Genomic DNA, 20,000 nt, shown 5'->3' on the forward strand with positions numbered 1-20,000 from the left:
GGATGCTAATCTGGAATTGATACTTTGTTAAACATTAAATGGTGTTATTGTTAACAAGTTTTCGGAAAGAAATTGTTTGAAAGAGACTCATAGATAAATCATAAAGAATATACCAGTATTTTGATATCCGGTGTAGGTTATTTTATAGGAAGTACAATTTTAAATTTGGATAAGAGAAAATTAAATTAACTATATGATTAACTAAATTAAGCAAATTTACATTAATTACATATTATAAAATATCTGCAAATGTTTAGATTTTTGTGTGTGTATGATATGTTTATTTTCATTTGCAATGCAATAGCATGATATTGAATATGTAAAAGAGGATGTAATGGACTTTCTGTTGAGTAATGTAGTCACCTAAGTTTCTTTTTTTAGGACTGATGCATGTGAGCCAGACACTCAAGATTTTTAGGAGGATAAAAGAAGCCAAACCTGCAGCCTCTCTGGTCCTTTCAACTCACCTGCGGCAGAGACAGCTACCCCATTGGACGTCATATTTTGTTAAATATGGCGACATAACTAGTGACCAAAGGGGATTGTCACATTTCAATTGGGAGGTAACAATTTATTATCAGATTTTGAAAACTTTGATTATGACTTATTATGATGATTGAATTTGAAATTTTATTTATTGATATAGAAATTTATTTTAAGCATTAATAGTTCTTTCTGTATTTTCTCATACATTTTCTGTATAGGGTCCATATCAGATCATTATTTTCTTGTTCAGTGTGATAGAAGTATTACTGTTTTATGGGAGGACAAACTTTATTTTTTGGTATTCATGTGCTGTCATGAACGAATATGAAAAATATATCCATTCACAATGAAGGTAACATGATGAGGTAGGGAAGAGCAAGGAAACCTGTGCTTATGTCTGTGAGTGCCACAGTAAAAGACATCCCTACTGGCACAGGAGCACATTTTAGAGCCTGGGCACGGTTTGAATCACCTTCCTCTTCTCATTGTGCCTGCACATCCTTCATTGGCGGTACTTTAGTGAAGAGGTCAACAACGTGCTCTATAAAGATAGAGCTTGCTAGAGACTCGATGGGTGCCAATTATTACTCATAGTACAATAAAATAACACAGTGATCCAAAATCCCTGAATGTCATGTATGTCATGACACCCGTAGGCAATTGGTTAAGTTCCAGCAATATATTTGATAAGTGATATACTTTAATTACTATTTGTTATTCAATGGTTATTTACCAATTATGTGATAGTGTCTAAAGTAATCTGTCTTCATCACAGGTATAATGTGCTGTGTGCTGGGCATCACACATCATCCATGTGAGGGTTATTGCTAGGGGGAGGGGGTGGGGGTTAGGGTGTATATGATGGGTTTGTGTTTTTGTAGGTGTTGGTTTTGTGAACAGTTAGTTTAAAATGTTTGTGCAGGTTTTGACTGTAGTTGCTTCTATGATGTGTTGTGGTAGCCTGTTCCAGCATTGGATGGTGCATGGGGAGAAAGAATGCTAGTAAGAGTCAATGTGAATATATGTAAATGTTCTCATCAAAAAGGTTTTCAACATTTTTTTCCTATATATGTTAGTTTGTTAACCCTATAACCAAACCTTGGAAGAAACATAAATGGTTTTGCCTTATATCTCTATTACCTTTAATATTTTCAGTTATATATTTGTTCTTGCATCTTAGATATGTCTTTGAAAATAAATTACCAAAAAGAAAAAGGAATCAATCCCCATCTTTCAGAAATTATACAATAATATATCAATTATGGAAGGAGAGTTTCATCCAAGATAATGCTGCCAACAAGAAGACAGGCAAGCTTGTCCCTGTACTGCAAGTTTTACTTTCATGAAGAAACGTAATGAAGATGTGTCATAACCGGCTAAAGAATATGCAGAGGAAAAACGGTGAAGAAAAAGGAGAATGGTAGAGAGAGAGAGAGAGGGGAGGAGGGGTAGGAGACAGACAAAGGAGAGAAGACAGATAGACAGGGAGAGAGATGGGGGAGGCAATGAGGGAGGGAGAAATATATTTGATTTTACTGTCGAGATGATAAAGTACAAATGTGTAACAATGGAATAGATGTGTAGGTTAATGTAAGTTCCTTGTTTAATAAAAACTCATTTCCAATATATACATTACCATTGATAGGATGCCCTTCATAGTCCTCTAGATTGACATAATTTTGGCTTCTCTGTTTTCATTTTCTACAAAATTTGCATGCAGATCTGCTGGCAGTCTGCTAGATGCTGTCTTTATTATTTCCATTATACATCTGAGAACTTAATTCACAGGTTGATGGAGCAAATTATCACATTCTTCGAACAGGATGTTGGCCATACATCAAGTATCACTGCACCAAGCGACCATATGAGGACCTTTCAGTAGATGACAAATTCTTTCGCATTTTGAAAATTGCAAACCTTGGTAGGTTTCTGTAGAAGAATCATACTGTTGATTTACATAATTTTGGATATATTTACTTTTCCTTCAGTGTATTGTAAACATGATAAATAGATATAGATGAATGGCTAGAAGGATTGATATTAATGGATAGATTGAGATATACAAATGATACAGAGTGAATAATAGTGCATTTCTTTTCTAGGCATACCCTGCCTGGCTTATGGCTGTGGTGCATCATTTCTTATAAGCTGTCAAGAGGAGATCTACACACCTGAAGGAACTGTTACCATATACTTCTTATATGAAGAGGATAGGGGTTCCATGTATTAACAGGACATAAGATAAATGTGATATATTCCTTAAACTTTAATAATGCTTAAAGTTGTCAGATATGCACCTGAAGCATGGAATATGCTTCAAGGTGTGTTTTGTGTTTACAAACCTGCAGATATGTCCATGAACCACCTAAGAAAAGTGGTGATTGGTAACCTTTGCCGTGACTTGAACTTATTGAAGACTCGCCCTGCCACTCCTGTAGTTGCCCTTGAAGGTTTGTTTGTATTTTATATAAATTACACTTGTGAAGACTTTTTTTTTTTAATCATAGAAGTATTTACTTAAAATTATGATTTATCACAGTATAGTAATATACAAGTTTAGTATGCATCAAAGATTATATTGTTATGCATTTAATATATTTTAATGTAAAAAAAACCTTGCAGGTAGTGCTGCAGAAAAGCTGGTTGTGAAACTGAAGGAAAATTATGCTGATCACCCATTAGTTATTGGTCCAAGGTATCAACCAAAGGATATCAAACTAGCATGGGCCCATCAGTTAGATAAGAATATCTCAGGTATATATTGTTTATCTTTTATTTGTTTTTTATCACAGCTTTATTTTTGTAAGTTTTGTGTACTTTGCATCATGCAAGGATTTCTGTATTTAATTGGTGTGTCAGTCTAGGTTAGTTTTATTGTATTGCATAATATACCCACTGAAATTGTATATTTCTGTGATTTTTATTAGAGTGAAGTTTTATTAGAGTCTTTATTTGAATATGTAAAATAAATGTGTGGAATACTAAAATCAAAATCAATATTTCCCAGGAGTTTGCATTCTGGGTGTAAATAGTGGCACAAGTGGTACGCATACTGTAAGGGAGTCGCAATTGGTTCGCTCCTACACAGTTTCGGGCCAGTTTGGAAGAACAACTGACAATCTTTTTATTGATGGGAAGGTGTGTGCATACTTATTGTTTTTATTGTCATGATTATCACTGAATTGATATTTTATGATGAATTTCATTTGCTTAAATATTAGTACTCATTAAAATTGTATTTTGTGCGTTTATTAATTGTGAAATCATATAGCATACTGCTTTTATTCACAGCTTGTTTTCCTTTTTTTAATTGTTGGGTCTCTATGTTTTCAGCAATTTCTTTTTATAATGCTAGTGTTATAAAAGAGAAAATCACATTTTGTTTAACTAATTAACTTGATTATATCTGCAACTTATTTCATTCAGATGTGTATATTTCACAAAAATATTCTGATTGGCTAATAAATAACATTATAGGTTATAGGAAAGTCAACATACAAGCATGTAACAAGAGGACGACTCATGCGAACATTAATGACCATACAAGCTGGTCATCAGAGAAGTGCACTTAATTTTTTGGGTCTTGACCCACAATCTCAGGTAAGAGGTTATATCAGAGTAAAAATGCATGTGTTGATTAATTTCATGTGATCAGTTAGTCATTTTCTTTTTTAAGAGATATATCATAAATAAAGACCATAGTAATCATATAGAAATGATACTAAATTTGTATAAACCTAATTAAAAATTTCTTAATGAATTCTTGATATTAACAGGAAGCTTACGAAGCTCTCTCAGCTGAAGGCCTAGTAAGACCTGGCGAGAAATCTCCGCCATTAATCTATGCTCTGAAAATTGTTGACTTCAATTTACCGGATTTCACACTTGGTAAGATTTTCGACTGTTAGTCTGGATTTGGGTACACATTTAGTTGAATATTTATTGAGAGAGAGAGATAAAGACAAAGGCAAAAAGAAAGAGAAAGAGGGAGGGATGGATTGGGAAAAGAGGATATGAAGATATGGAGAACTATCTTAAAAGGCTGAGTAGTATAACTTGCATAGCCTTGCCTTTTTATACATGTTTCTATATTATATTAGTGTGTTGAAATGAATTAGTATTACAGTAATTACACTATCTCTATATTTTCAGAGGTTTCATGCATTAATGAAAATGCTGCCTACCTTCAACATCTGGTGCACGACCTTGCATTACGACTCAAGACAACTGCTGTGTGTACACAAATGCGCTGCATTCGCTATGGACCTTGGACTCTACAGCACAGCTTACTCCATAAGCATTGGTGTCTAGAACATATTTTAGATAATATAACCCATAGTAAACCACTATTCAAAACTGTAATGCCAAAATCAGCTAGTTTGATGAATTTAAAAGGTGAAATGAATAATGCATTGTAGATCTGTGAATATAATAATATCATATATGAAACTGAAAAATGTAAATATTCTGTATAGTAAATTTGACCAAATATAAATATACATTTGGTATTCATTTTTTTATTACAACCTATTTTATTAGTAATTGAGAGAGCACCTGTGACTAACAAGATCTGTACTCTTATTGAAAATGAAATATTTCTTAATTTACAGTAACATTTAATGCATTTCAGGATATTTGTTCAATAAAGCTGCCTCACATCTCAAAATCATTGGGTATCTGTTGAAGGGATAGTGACAAATGAAGAATTACACTATCTGATCACAGTTTTACCAATTCTTATTTAATTATTGAAATTCATTAGTATATAAAGTAACTGCTAGGCTAATAAAAATATTTATTATTCAACAATACAACTATCAAAATAAGTTCATGCTACAATTTTTTCATATATTAATGTAGCTATATTTGAATGATAAATCTCTCTCATTAACAAAAATTCTTTCATCAACCAAACTAAAACCAGAATTTCCAGAGCACCAAATGGTTGCTGGATAATCTAAAAAAGGGCTATAATTATTCTGGATACATGATTAAAAAAGGTTTATTCATTTGTATGAGACCAAACTGGTTTTCTCTTCTCCACAAAGCTGCTAATTCCTTCCTGTCCATCTTTCATGTTGATATTATCAACCATTATGCATGCTCCTTCCCTGAAAATAATAAGGTGCATATATTATATTCAATCTGCATCAAGACTGCAGCTTAAAGATCATGTATAAAGAAAACAAATTTATACATATTTCCAACCTCTTCTACAGTCAAATTTCTTCTCACACACATTCATTCATTCACTCATTTGCACACACACACATGCACGCACACGCCCACCCACACACACATGGTGTGTTAATTTCTGCAACTCCCAATATCTGTCAAAATTCTAGTTTGCTAGTTTTCAAATAGCAAGCACAGATGTTGGTATTCTGTGATTCAATGTGCCTCTTGTTTACATTAGTGCTATCTTATATTCCTTTCTCTATTCTGTTGTAAGCATATTTATTATGTTCCTTTACATTGAGGCTCAATTGAAGTAATGATGTTTAATGACTGAAATCTTTTAGAAAAGGAAATTCATGGGTACCCCCACCTATATATTTTTCAAGAATTACTGCAAATACATAGACTCTATTATACACCCTTATTTTAAATAGTTTCAACATTATTTCTTACTTCTCTGTGTTTACAAGGGATAAAGTAATTTGTGTGGTTTATGGCAAACAAACTAAGCAGCTTATTTGAAATCTAATAATGGGATCAGTAAATTGAAGTTAACATAATTATAAAAGGTTTAAGTCATGATTTGTCACCAAGATATGACATAGAGGATTCTTTTGTGGTCAGAATAAAGAAGTATCCCCTACAGGCCTATAGAAAGAGATGAATGAACATTGACTAAGGATTTAATCAGAAGGGAGAGCCAACAAATGCGCCATAAGGCTAAGACTTTTTCCTGAGGCTACCTAATTACGGCGGTCAAACATGTATGTGTATATTTTCTTGTTTTACCAAAGCAACAGACACAGTCCTCAATGACATCCTCTAACACGTACAATAGAAGCTGCAGCTAGTTGATAATTCACCCAAGAGAATCAAACAAATAACTCAAGGAAAGACAAAAGAAACATCACTCTATTACTTTCACATCTGTAAAGAAATATTATTTACTTACCCATAGGCTTCTTTTATTCCCATTTCCATCTGTTTATACATGAATTTTTTCCCTAGAGCAATTACAGCTTTACTTTTGTGTGTTATAGCATCTACGGTTTTCTGGACTTCGGAATCTGTAAAAAGAAAATAGTATACAAAACAAAATAAACTGACTATAAGATTTAAACACATATTTCTCAGGCAAAATAGGTTGTTTATAAATAATTATTCTATAGAACCAATTATAAGATGTACTGTATTTCTCAAGCAAATATAAATAAATCAATGTAGATGCAAATAAACAGTTAGTGTAGAAACAAATATACAATCACAGTATCCAAGAATTTAAAATAAATTAATTGAATTATTCTTATCCCCCCTAAACTAGGGGGGGATAAGTGGTGCTAGCTAACCAAACATATATAAATTGCAAACCCAGTCATATTTAAAGCAATAAATGTAAAATTATTATCTTGAGAATAAAGAGTACTTTTGATTGTAATTAAAACTTTCCTTATTCTTGAAGCAAACCATACAAAAGGAATAATAATAATAATAATAATAATAAATATATATATATATATATATATATATATATATATATATATATATATATATATTTATATATTTATATATATTTATATGTATATATATATATACATATATATATATATATATATATATATATATATATATATATATATACATACATATATATATACACATATATATGTGCTTTGAAGAGTATCACTAAAATATAGGAATGATTAAAACAATTCATAAATTACAGCACATTGATATAATGATATTCATGTACCTATTGTCATAAAGATAAGAGGAAGAGATTTTAAAGTTTGTTATCTTTCCTAAACCCAAATAAATCACCTTTTGTGTATTTTTTTCATAAATACCATATATGATCAAGTACCTAATTCTTCTTCAGGAACAATCTTGGAAACCAATCCTGCCCTTAGAGCTTCCTCTGCTGTTATAGGCAGACCTGTCAGCAACATGTGTGCAGACACCTTCCTTGGTACACATCTCACAAGCGGGATACCTGGAGTTGAGCAGAATATACCAACACTTCCTCTGCAAGAGAATCATATTCTATTGAGACTAAGAAACATGGGACTGAGTCATGAGAAGTATTTACTAGTATTTTATTTTATTTATTTATTTATTTATTTATTTATTTATTTATTTATTTTTCTTTTTTTTTCTTTTTTACAGTGGATTGTACCAAGTAGAATATTCACCAATGAAGTATAATGTTAATATTAGTAGTTATTAATAGGTGTGACAAGAGTATCACACCCTTCATTATTGTCAATTATTTGTTCCAAATTATTATGTTTAAGAAAAGAATTCCATGATAGACCATACTGACTTCCTGAACAAATCAAATTTGAAGAGGAAGAAAAAAAAGTGAAGCACATTACAACTAAGAATCAAAGAAAGTAAAGTTTTACATTTTCTTACCCAGGAGTTGAAAATGAAGACTTATCTGTAGCAATAACAATATCGCATGATGCAACAAGCTGACAACCTGCTGCAGCTGCAATACCATTAACTTTGGCAATAACAGGAGTGGAAATATTTTGGAGATCCAGCATAAGTTCTGTACATTTCTCAAACACTTGCTGGTGGTAACTGCGGCCTTCTTTAGAAGTCTGAAGAATAGAAAGTAAACAAGGAGATAAATTTCAAATATCTATAATCTAATTCTCAAGTTTAAACTAAGTATTTGTTTACTTAAAAAATAGCTCAACAATGACATAAACATGAAAGAGCAAAGATGAATCTGACTGATGTGAATTTATACTAATATATGAATAAATATATTTAAATTCTCTCTCTCTCTCTCTCACTCTTACACACTCTCTCTCTCTCTCTCTCTCTCTCTCTCTCTCTCTCTCTCTCTCTCTCTCTCTCTCTCTCTCTCTCTCTCTCTCTCTCTCTCTCTCTCTCTCTCTCTCTCTCTCTCTCTCTCTCTCTCTATATATATATATATATATATATATATATATATAAACTGGAACTCACCAGCTCCTTCAGGTTGTGTCCAGCTGAAAAGACCTTGCCTTGGGCACAGAGCACAATACAACGTAGACTGGGGGTATCTTCAAGCACTGCAGAATGCAGCTCTTCCAACATTTGTAGTGAGAGGGCATTTCTGCTCAAGAAATGAAAGTCATTCAAAATATTAAAAATAAATCTAGAAAAAACATGTCATAAGAGGATCATTTTTTATTCTTACAATTTTTTCAAAACAGAACTTTCTGCTTTTGCCATTTTTATTTTCAGTTTGGAGATAAAGGATACCTTTTCTTTGCCAAACTGCAGAACTGGAATCAAAATATAGAAAAAACAAAAAATGTAGCATTGTGTAAACATTATACTTTATAGTATTGTCACTTGTGTTTTAAACACAGAAGTGCATTTAGGACAAATATCTTCTATTCATTTCATTCATAGATATGACTGTTATATGACACTTTTTTCTTTTAATGTTGAAAATGGCACTATTTCTATCTTCATTAAAAAGAGGAAAAAAAAAAGGATGAAGTAATGTTTCAAGACAAAGAATCCAATTTCTGCTACAAGCAAATAAAACCCTTTTCTGAAGAAAATATTTTGTCAAGATTCTGTTTTATAAGAGAAATGAGAAAGGAAGTATAGATATTATAATATATATATCTATTCAAACTAACCATAAATAAACTAATATTTTTGCAAGGCAGACAAAATTGAGTTTTTAACCCAAAAGCAATGCTTAATATGATGTAGATGCCATGGCATCTTTGTTCATGTTTTCAGGTGGCATGTATGCCATGTCATCATTTAAACTGTCATGCCAGTGGGCAGCAAGATATCCATGCCATCTGAGGAGTGGCATACAACTTGTACTTGCTTTTCTCAAAGAGTATTTATATCATCAACAGATAATGATAATGGTAATTATAATCATTCTTACTATCATAATTACAGATACAGTTTAATTTAAAATTGCAATTGTAAGGACATCAGAATAGCATATATATTCCAAGTATCCCTTTGTTATGCAGGAGCACTTGTGGCAATGACTTCATGTCATGTCACAGCATGACATATGTCTAGACTTGGATGAGCTGCTGTCTGCCATTTCAGATTGAGCATAGAAACAAAATGCTCCTGGACAACCTAGATTCAAATAACGCATGCAGGAGAATGTGCTAAAAGGCTTTGGGTTCTCTTGCTGGTTTACCCACATGAGGAAATCAGTACCAAGGGTAAGTCCATTCCCTCGGCCTGATACCAGAGTACCATATCTAGGCCAGTTCAACACACCAGCAGAACAGAATGAGACCCTTATGATCTGTTATGAACATGATGTGAGGAAGACAATTTTTTGTATTCAGAGTGTGGAGTACCTCTTTGTCAGTACACCTGTACTGATTGTTACCACGGTCTGAAGCTACTCTTTGTCATCTTTTGTATATTGGTTATAGAAAAAAAAAAAAAATATATATATACAACTTAAAAAACTATTCTTGTCAGCATTAACCCTCTCTGGACGGGTGGTACACTACTGTACCGCACATTCAAAAGCCCAGTTGCCGGGCGGCACAGTATTGTGCCAGCCATTTAATTGATTTAGGCCTAAGCGTTCAAAAGCCCCGGCATTGTGACATTCAAGGCTAGAATGCCCCCATCGTGAGTGGGTTAACACATAAAAAGCTAATATGGACTCCACAAATATACGTCTATTACAACCCCGGATAGCATATCAAATGGTAATAGAGACCTCAAAATATAGAAAAACAGGAATATCATTATCATAAGGTTACCAGAATAGTAAAAGAAACCATGATTCACTGCCAGGCACACAGTGAAGCTGAACTCAATACCTGAGAGAGAGCCAGGTAGCTATAAGTGTTGCACATCTTTGGAGTTCTTGAGGTAATATCAGCTACAAGTATAGCCATTTTTTGGGAAAATGATTCACTGTGATCACCATATTAAAGTGGTAATTATCTGTGTGGCTGGTTTAGTTTAATTCTGGTTGGGATTATATATATACATTCTTACAAACATACATGTATGTGTGTGTGTGTGTGTGTGTGTGTGTGTGTGTGTGTGTGTGTGTGTGTGTGTGTGTGTGTGTGTGTGTGTGTGTGTGTGTGTGTGTGTGTGTGTGTGTGTGTGTGTGTGTGTGTGTGTGTGTGTGTGTGTGTGTGTGTGTGTGTGTGTGTGTGTGTGTGTGTGTGTGTGTGTGTGTGTGTGTGTGTGTGTGTGCGTGTGTGTGTGTGCGTGTGTGTGTGTGTGTGTGTGTGTGTGTGTGTGTGTGTGTATTTGTTTGTGTGTGTGTTTGTGTGTTTGATTGTTTATGTGTGTGTTTGTGTATTTGATTGTTTGTGTGTTTATTTGTTTGTGTGTGTTTGTGTGTGTGTGCGTGTGGGCAGGTGTGTGTGTCTTTTATGATAGGTTGGGTAGGAAAATGGAGATGAAGGAGGAGAGAATAGGAGAATGGATGAGTAAATACTGAAAATAAATCCACAGTTCAAACTATTACCTTGTTTTAGGGTTGCTAAGTGTTATGTGACGAACTCCATTTTCTTCTAATACTTGCAGCAGTGGCTGTCCTCCTCCAGATTGTGAATAACATCTCTGTTTTTGCCTTGCAATCACAGACTAAAACAAACATCAGAATGGGTGCTGTAAGCTATCTGGTTATTAGCTAATCTGAATAAATATTATGAAGTGTTTTATCAATCTAACTGAAGAAAACTATACATCAATAGTACTAAGGAATATTGATAAACCTGAGGCATTGTTTCTGGACATAGTTAATAGCTCAAACTTTTTGAGTTTGTTGAGATTTAAATTACCTTTCACTCTTAACAAATATAGACAAGACTCAAGATTGGTACGATCTACATTACTATCCTACATGATATCCATTACTGTATAAGATAAAACTTTGCAAAATAAAGAACAAAAACTGTCTATGGATATATTTAGTCTCTACATCTCAATGAACTGTAACAGTTTCAGTGTAAATACTATAATGTTAAAATACATACTCTATTAAACTGTATAACCTAAACTTGTATCAGGAATGATAGTTAGCCCAAATATAGATATAACATATAAAATAACAACAACTTCTTAGTGGTAATAAATCTAAATTTTTCCAACTAGGACATCAAATCCATGAAGGAAAAGAATAATTTAAATTCAAGTAATTATCCTTGGGATGTCCGTGCATTGAAGGATGCATATGAGTAGATTGTAAATAAAACAATGGAAAAAAATAACAGACAAAAAAAGAATATGCTAAAAGCAATTTTGCTCTATTGACCTGAGAAAGCAAGAGAGTGAGGAGGCCATAGGTATGTTTGTGTATTCTGTTTTTTTTTTCCTTGTTGTTTTCTTTTACTGTTACCAATTACTATTTCACTAAGATTACTGATCTGGACAGATCCTACTTAACAACAAAGAGAAATGAAGGCTGCTGCACTTGTCATGATTTTTAGCTGTTGCATCAGTATTATATATAATAGTGTCACCTTAAAGATTATCATAAACTTTGCTATTTTCCTATATATGAATATGAAATTACATATGAAAATATTAAATGAAAGCCAGCATGTTCTAAAATAGCATTTGCTATAAAAAACTGAACCAAAATCCAGAAGGAGTGACTAGGATGCCTATTATTTTCTTCATTATTACAATAATTAAGAGTAATGGTCCAATTTTGAGCATAAAATTGAGAATTGAAAAAAGCCAAAACAACGTACGGCAGCCTTAATTAATGGAAACAAACAAGCTAATAATAATAATAATAAGACCTTTTTACATCACATTATGAATAGCATGTGTATGGTTTCTAAACCTCCCTGGCTATTGTCATCGAAGGAACTAGATTAATTTCTATCTTGTGCTGGTTTACCGTATGTATGCAGGCCATAGTGCTTGACTGCACCTACCACTAATTATATTTTTCTGTTTTCAATATGCTGCATCTATGCCACCGAATAATTAATTACTGAAAGTGTCCTAGAATTCACCTATCTACGATTCCATGTATTTTGTACCTTGCACTAAATATGTTTAATTAAGAAAAAAATATCTTATCTTGACCAAGGATAACATTATATTAAATCTAATGTTCACCGGTTCTACCAAAGCTTGGTTACATTTCAAGTTATATCTTTAAATCATCTACCAAAATAATGATTATGAAAACCTTGATCTTTATCTTTGACGTTATCTCTCCGGCATGATCACTATTTCCAAATTCGGGAAATTCATAATACATAACCTTGATAGACCTTGACAGTCACTTCTACATTGATATCATATACTAACCACACATTATACATCTTCAAACTGGTATTTCAAGTAATATCCTTACCGAAAATGGACGCAAAACGTGTCTCAGCCCCAACATCTCGCTATCTCAAATCAGCTGATCTTTGTTTACTTCTTCTAACGAGCTCCGATTCTAACCAATGAGAGTTCCTCAACGGCGAGAACTCCTCCCCAATAACAATTCGTTTCCTCTATCAACTCCCACTTCTAGCCAATGAGAACTCGGGAAGTTTCTGCGAGGCTGCGTCGCCCTCGGCCAATTGGCACAGTGCTTCGTGGTTGCCATGGAAACGCACAGGTGCAAAGGGGCAGGTGAGCGGCGGCGTGGGTTTACCATGCAGAATTACTGTCTGTGGCACAGTGAGAGGATCGCAACGCGTGGTTATGCCTGTGAGGAGAATCATTTTCACTGATAAGTTGCGTTTGTGATATAATTTCTGCTTGATACTCCGATCTTTAGCCCTTGCGAGGCTCATTAGAGAACAGGTGTGCTACAAACTTGCTTTGGCAGAGTGATCATGATATCCACCTGGACGTGAGTTTAGACTTTGCTTGTTTCGATAAGTTTTCTTTTAGCAAGGTTTGATTTCGTACGCTAATGTCAGCTTTTAGAAAGGTTAGTTGAGTAACGATAAATGGGGCCTGTTGTTCCAAAAACGACAAGTGGAATACTTTCACTTTAGCTCCATTCATGAACCTGATTTACTACCTTCCGTACAAGGAGGCCCATGCAGCGTTTGTTTTTGTCATACATTATAGACAATATAAGTAGAAACACCTGAGAATGAATGGGCTGTTTGATTATCTAATGGACAATTGTATATAAAAAATGTTTGTCGTACCCATTGGTTCAACAAAAAATGCGGAACTGTCCACGTTGATGTTTTTTGATGTAACAGTAAGTTCGTGTGGCATTGATTTGGCTCTCCATTACTCGCACATATTGTCGTAAGTGCCACAACCGCATTGCCTCCGTGACAGTGAGTGAACAATAAAGTTTGACGGGTAGACCATAACTATTTGGTGATTTCTAAAATTTGGTATTTAATTGAATGCCCGATTAAATGAAATATGACAGAATATTATCATTATTGTCTTGTTTGTTGCGTCTGGATAAAATATCGGCAACAGAGCTACACTTGAATGCGAAATAAAATGTTTCATAGACTACATGTAAGATAGGCCTACTCAGCCCCGCGATCAGATATTGCCTAACCTTTATTTTAACCTATATATTGCAAACGAAATATACAGACTGGAGTTGAGATCTTACAGTTACAAAACTAGTCCTCTTTCTAATAACATCCTCACCCATCATATTTCGAAGCTAATCAAGAATACATATCCCGGCCATTACATCCCACCGGTGAATCGGGCAGGGTCATCGGCTGCCCACGCAAGTTAATGAATTTTCATCATTTCGTTTGGAAGTGGCCTTGGCAGTCCCGAGCCGTGTAGCAGTCCTAGCTTGAGACCGACCACGAGCGCGCCCATCCCGCTAGTCTCTCTCCGACCGCGGTATTGAGTGTACGTGTCAACTCTGACTCCTAATATTTTTCGATTAACGGTCTGTTAACTGCCTCGTTTCTTGTGGTTGCGTTCAAGTGAGGCCACGAGTGCGCTTCTGAAGCACTGGTGTATGGTGGATTGTGAACAGAATGCACTGACTCGTTTAGGTGTTCATTTGCGATCTGTTCATTCGTTATAGGTCTAGGTTATTTGATTACACGTCGGTACGTACAGTATGGAGAGGTGTGACATGCGGTTTTTGTTTCGCAGGGTTAAAAATGTAACGTCTAATAATGTTTCTGGAAATGTGTTCATTAGTTTTGTTTCATTTAATCATCCGGTCCCATCCATTATATATTTTCAGTAAAATTGCGACAGATATTTTTTAATTGCTGTTACGCCACGCAATTGACGTTGTGGGTGGCTCGTTATAAGGTTCAATAAGTAAAATTGGGCCAGAGTTCCTCTGTAGTCATAGTTATATATTACGAGATGTAATTGACAAAAAAGGTCACTCGTAAACATGGTCAATGAATACCCTCTAGGAAGCACACTTTAACGACAGGGTGTTGTTACAGAATGACAAGATAAAACACTTTATGAATAAAGGAAACTCCCTTGAGAAACGATGTTACATCAGTCCGTGAGAAGCGATGTAAATACCATACTGTAAGTGTGTGTGTAAGAGAGAGAGGGGGAGAGAGAGACGGAGTGACAGCACGTACACACAGGTCGGCCACACCCCCAGCTGATCCAATACCCGCCTCCGTCACCTCTCGTCTCCTGTGCGGTAAGTATTTCTTTTGGCTCGTCCATTTTTCAGTCTCAGATGTTAACGATGCCCTAATCTCTCTCTCTCTCTCTCTCTCTCTCTCTCTCTCTCTCTCTCTCTCTCTCTCTCTCTCTCTCTCTCTCTCTCTCTCTCTCTCTCTCTCTCTCTCTCTCTCTCTCTCCCCACACACACACACACACACACACGCACACACACACACACACACACACACACACACACACACACACACACACACACACACACACACACACACACACACACACACACACACACACACACACACACACATATATATATGTGTATGTGTGTATGTATGTATGTATGTATTATATATATGTATTATATATATATGTATATGTATATATATATTTTTTTTCTTCCTTCTGTTCCCCGCTTCTCTCCCTTCTTGCCACTTCCCCCTTTCTTTATCCACCTTTCTTCCTTCTGTTCTCCACTTTTCCCTCTTCCTCCGCATCTCCCCCGTATCTTCATGACGTCTTCCTCTTCCCTTAAGTCTTATCTGTAATATAAATTATTTGCATTGTAGTATATATTTTACATAAAGTATAGTGTGTCTTGTAAGCTTCATGTATATCTTACAATAAAGTACGGAGAACAATATCAACAAGAGTGTGGCATCCTAATTTCAACCCAACTCATTCTTCATTAAACAGATGACCCTCAGCGGTTTAATTTGTCTTGACTTATGCTAATGGAAAGATCTCATCCGTGCAATTAAAAGCACCAAGCGGAGCTATGGCCAATGCTTTGTTGGGGTGTAAAACACGGAGACTGTGACTTGCTTGTTGATTGTATTTCGTGTTGGAAGCATGGCACTCGTGTAACTATGTGTGCTCGTGTGTCCGTTATTTATCGGGAGAATGTTGCTCGTCTGACTGCCTCATTAATACGAGTTACGCTATAGGGATTGGAGCGAGTGTCGGGAATGCCAACTGGGAGTTACCGGCATCAGTAGCATTGTAATGACTTGCGAAATACTCAGTGTGTTCGGACTCCGTACCATTCATATTTGTTTTTTTAATTAATGTTCCACTAAAGGTTGAGGAAAGAGATATCGGCTGATGCTAGAGTGAGGCTAAAATTACACGGGGAACAAAAAGGAATATCAGAGAATGAAATTAGTTTTTTTTATATTGTTGTTACGTAAGCGTACAGCATCCAATGCATGCTTTGGATTCGCACATGCCAGGCACCAGCGTTTGCCGTCCAAAGCTACGCATGTAGGCCGTCACCACCTTTACAGAGAGCTATTCTATTATCGTCTTTATATCACTGTTTTAAAGACCATCGGAGTTTACGAAAGAATGCGGTTTAAATAGCGTCATGTATCTCACCAAAATAAAGCAGCTCTAGCGATCACTTTATCGCTTGAGCCGTGAGAGTTAATTGCCATGTCAACATCCTGTCCACTTTTCATTAAAGTCGAGATCAAATTTGCATATTCATATATGCTTACCGCTCCATTCAGCCAGTGTGTGTGTGTGTGTGTGTGTGTGTGTGTGTGTGTGTGTGTGTGTGTGTGTGTGTGTGTGTGTGTGTGTGTGTGTATGTGTATTTGTATTTATGTTCCATTTGCTTGTGTGTGTGTGTGTGTGTGTGTGTGTGTGTGTGTGTGTGTGTGTGTGTGTGTGTTTGTATTTATGTTCAATTTGCTTGTGTGTGTGTGATGCTCCATGGAAGATTTAGGCACAAATTATGCAGAATGCAATAGCACTTAGATGAGTGTAGAAACAATCTTTAGCGTGCGATGTATTTATTAACATTTTAAGAGTTACTACACCCTCTTTTGTTCATCTGTCTCGCCAACTATGAACACGAGTTTGACGTCACGTTCCGCCTGTTATTATTCTACACACCTGAGCTCCGAGAGACTGACAAACTTCCCAAACTTCCCGGATGCGATTATCGAATGCTGAAGTACAGAGAGGCATGTTTCTGAATGGAACCTCTTGTAATTATATCATTGCATTGTTTAATCAGACTAAAGCAAGGCTAGTGGCAGTATTTTATAGGACTGCGTTGTATGAATCTAAGAAACTTTTGGGGAGTAAGTAAAAATGAGATATTCAAGATCTTTCGGATTTCCAGTTGCACCGTAGAGGAAATGTAACGCGCAAAGTGTTCTTTTGTTGTATTGACATTCGCAATATAATTCAGAGCTTACGTCTCAAGTCTGAATACAAGGAGCACAAAAGATATTTAAAGTCTATGCAGTCGACGCAGTACTGTACAATTAGTTGTTGGGCTCTGCAACGTATCTTCACTTGCAAAGACTCCGTAAAACAAGCCAATTTTATCTAGCATAGTATATTTTTATGCATAATGAACGCATTGCTCCTTGGGAATATCGTGAAAGCGTTATGAATGGCATCCAGTATGCTGTATAGATATGTTTTAAACTGGCCTATATATCTATACAGCTTTCTCTTCATTGTTGATTATGGGATATGGGTTTAGAGTTGTGTGGAAATGATGCCCTGAAGTAAGGAAAAATAAACGTCAGAAATACTGTTTGGAGAAAATTTATGGCGACCTTACCTTGAAATATGGCGTGTCAAGTTCCTCTGTTGTAGCAAGTTACAACAAAAATATCAGAATGCAGAATGAGACAAGTATTCAAACTAGATTATGCTGCTACAAAGGGCACTCGGTTAAGAAAAAAGTGTTACGTAACGCCAGAGTCGCCATGCAGGAAGTTTACCGATAACCAGATCAATTGGAGTTATTGCCTTGGAAGTGCTGTAATAACTCATACATCGTCTAACATACAGTATTGCAACAGCTGCTTTAACCAGGGCCCCAAAATAAAAGTTGTGATTTTGCTGTGTATGAAGATTTATTTAGGCTGTTACATGCATCTACAGCGACTGCGTACGCCATACACATATTGCACAGTGTGGTGATGTACGTGTTGGCAGAATGGCTGGTCGTGGGTGCATGTGTGACCGGGCGTGACCTTGGCGGGCGCTGGATGCCGCGATGGCCCCGGGTGTTAAGGAGTGTCTGCTTGGCATGTCTGGACCCGCTCCGGCCTGGCGCTAACACGTGTACCCTCCTCCAAGGTCGTTGTCTTTTGTCATACCTTGATTATGATGTAGTGTACTATGACGGCAATTTTCTATGTGTCTGATGATTCGAGGCGTGTCCGGAATGTCTGCAAAGGCTCGTCGTCTCCAACAAAGGGAAGAACTCGAAGTAAACGATCACTAATGATCAATGAAAGTGGTTTTGTCGAGAGAGACGACCTTGGCTATAATGATAGAAAGTCTGGGGTCACGACTCGTCTCCCGCTCCTTCCTCCCTGCCTTCCTGAGCTCTTGAGTCGTCCTGAGACGCCCCTTTTTGTTTCATATTTCATCACTGTTCCGATGTTCGAATATTTAAAGTCTCACGGAAATTGAAATCTTGCATTAGTCTCTGTCACACATCGAAGGACTGAAGCTGTCCGTCCCTCTCGCTGCCACGGCAATAGCGGGGTCCATGCCCTGATGCCCTGTCCTTAGTAGTCGCCGACGAAACCGGCCTCCCCGCCGCACGGCCACCCCGCCGGCCAGATCCTTTGCCTCCACCGAGAAGAGGAGGCGAGGCCAGGGCAGGCTGCGAGGGCGTTTAGCGCGGCAAGAGATCGTTATCTGAAGGATGTTGCCCACGTCTCATGCCGCCGTAAGAAGACGTGGTTCCAGTACCCGGGGGAGGTAGGTGAAGGAGGGTCGGGCGAAGGAGTCGAGCAGGAGGTTGGCTACACAGAGCCCTCTGCCGACAGAAAGGGTCAAACCCTGGGGTCGCCGGCGTTCTGTCGCCATGTTGCGTATCACCAAAGAACAATTCGGAGAATGTAATATACAAGGTGAACATAGGCAGGAACACAGTTTGCTCTTTTAGTCTTAGTTAACGTTTACAAGCATGAGGGTTGATCTTACTGTAAACAAGCTTTACTTCATGTTTTTTTAATTTCTATGAAAGTAGAATAATTGTCCGTTGCATTTGATTAAAAAGGATCGCACGTGTTTACGTTGTTTTACTACACCATTTAGTAATATAGCCTTGTCTATTAGTTATTCGATTTTTTCTTAGATATTACTACTGTAAAAAATGATCTATGGTAATCAACGCAGGGGAATGCTTGTTCATTTACTCAGTTTTGAAACTAATTTAGAAATAAAACAAAGTAAGTTACGATTTTCACCTTTTCACGTATACGCATTCTGCAGGCACGTGATGTGTGTGTATGTATATATTTATTTATTAAACGCTACATAAAAACTTGATTATAAATAATTTTATATATTACAAGTTCTCAGGGTGCCCCAGTTTAGGAAACGTTCTCAATACTCCTTGGGAAGATGCGCATATATATTATACACTTCTACTCACACACACGTAGGTACAGTGTATGAATATACAAATTGACAAGCAGACATAGAGGGAGGTTGGGAGGGAGACACACAGAGACAGAGAAAGAGACAGCAGGCAGATAGACATGTGTAATCAGGGACAGAGAAAGACAGACTGTAAATTAGGAATGTGAAAAATCACATCGTAGGCGAACACTCCCTTAAAATTTCCATTCGAAAACAAGACTCTGCAAATCGGGAAGAAATCCCACCACCAGACGCCAAAGAACCCAAGAGAGAGTCAGGCGTCCATCCCAACATAAGGTGCCCGTCCGTCGCCGAGTGTGGGAGGACCGGCTTACCCTGCGTCGTTGTTGTGAAGGTGCCGG

The 20,000-nt window shown here is 36.3% G+C and overlaps 4 protein-coding genes across 4 annotated transcripts in view; 3 read left to right on the forward strand and 1 right to left on the reverse strand.

Moving 5' to 3' along the window:
- LOC122256111 (uncharacterized protein C15orf61) overlaps positions 1-2,729 on the forward strand; it is a 4,023-nt gene extending 1,294 nt beyond the window's left edge. Inside the window, exons 2-4 of the mRNA XM_043020575.2 lie at positions 382-563; positions 2,275-2,407; positions 2,589-2,729. Coding sequence (XP_042876509.1) covers positions 387-563; positions 2,275-2,407; positions 2,589-2,716 — 438 coding nt within the window. The 5' untranslated portion in view covers positions 382-386 and the 3' untranslated portion in view covers positions 2,717-2,729. The remainder of the gene's footprint in view (positions 1-381; positions 564-2,274; positions 2,408-2,588) is intronic.
- Positions 2,730-2,758: 29 nt separating this feature from the next.
- LOC122256117 (pseudouridylate synthase TRUB2, mitochondrial-like) lies at positions 2,759-4,994 on the forward strand. Its single transcript, XM_043020589.2, has 6 exons — positions 2,759-2,936; positions 3,109-3,240; positions 3,494-3,624; positions 3,964-4,086; positions 4,263-4,374; positions 4,639-4,994. Exons 1-6 carry the CDS (start codon positions 2,759-2,761, stop codon positions 4,902-4,904), a joined length of 942 nt encoding a protein of 313 aa, XP_042876523.2. The 3' UTR covers positions 4,905-4,994.
- Positions 4,995-5,264: 270 nt separating this feature from the next.
- On the reverse strand, positions 5,265-13,143 carry LOC122256118 (enoyl-CoA hydratase domain-containing protein 3, mitochondrial). The gene is made up of 7 exons (XM_086543503.1): positions 12,998-13,143; positions 11,150-11,268; positions 8,641-8,770; positions 8,077-8,267; positions 7,526-7,686; positions 6,617-6,731; positions 5,265-5,597 (listed from the first exon to the last, which is right to left on the reverse strand). The coding sequence occupies exons 1-7, from the start codon at positions 13,031-13,033 to the stop codon at positions 5,489-5,491; spliced, it is 861 nt and encodes a 286-aa protein (XP_086399629.1). The 5' UTR covers positions 13,034-13,143; the 3' UTR covers positions 5,265-5,488.
- Positions 13,144-14,406: 1,263 nt separating this feature from the next.
- Positions 14,407-20,000, forward strand: part of LOC122256114 (uncharacterized) — a 79,435-nt gene continuing 73,841 nt past the window's right edge. The window contains exons 1-2 of the mRNA XM_086542951.1: positions 14,407-14,521; positions 15,042-15,253. The gene's annotated coding sequence lies outside the window, so the exon portion shown is untranslated. The remainder of the gene's footprint in view (positions 14,522-15,041; positions 15,254-20,000) is intronic.

Source organism: Penaeus japonicus, unplaced genomic scaffold (genome assembly GCF_977035675.1).
Source record: "Penaeus japonicus unplaced genomic scaffold, GWHDUDI00000001_assembly GWHDUDI00000013, whole genome shotgun sequence".
Classification (NCBI taxonomy): Eukaryota; Metazoa; Arthropoda; class Malacostraca; order Decapoda; family Penaeidae; genus Penaeus; species Penaeus japonicus.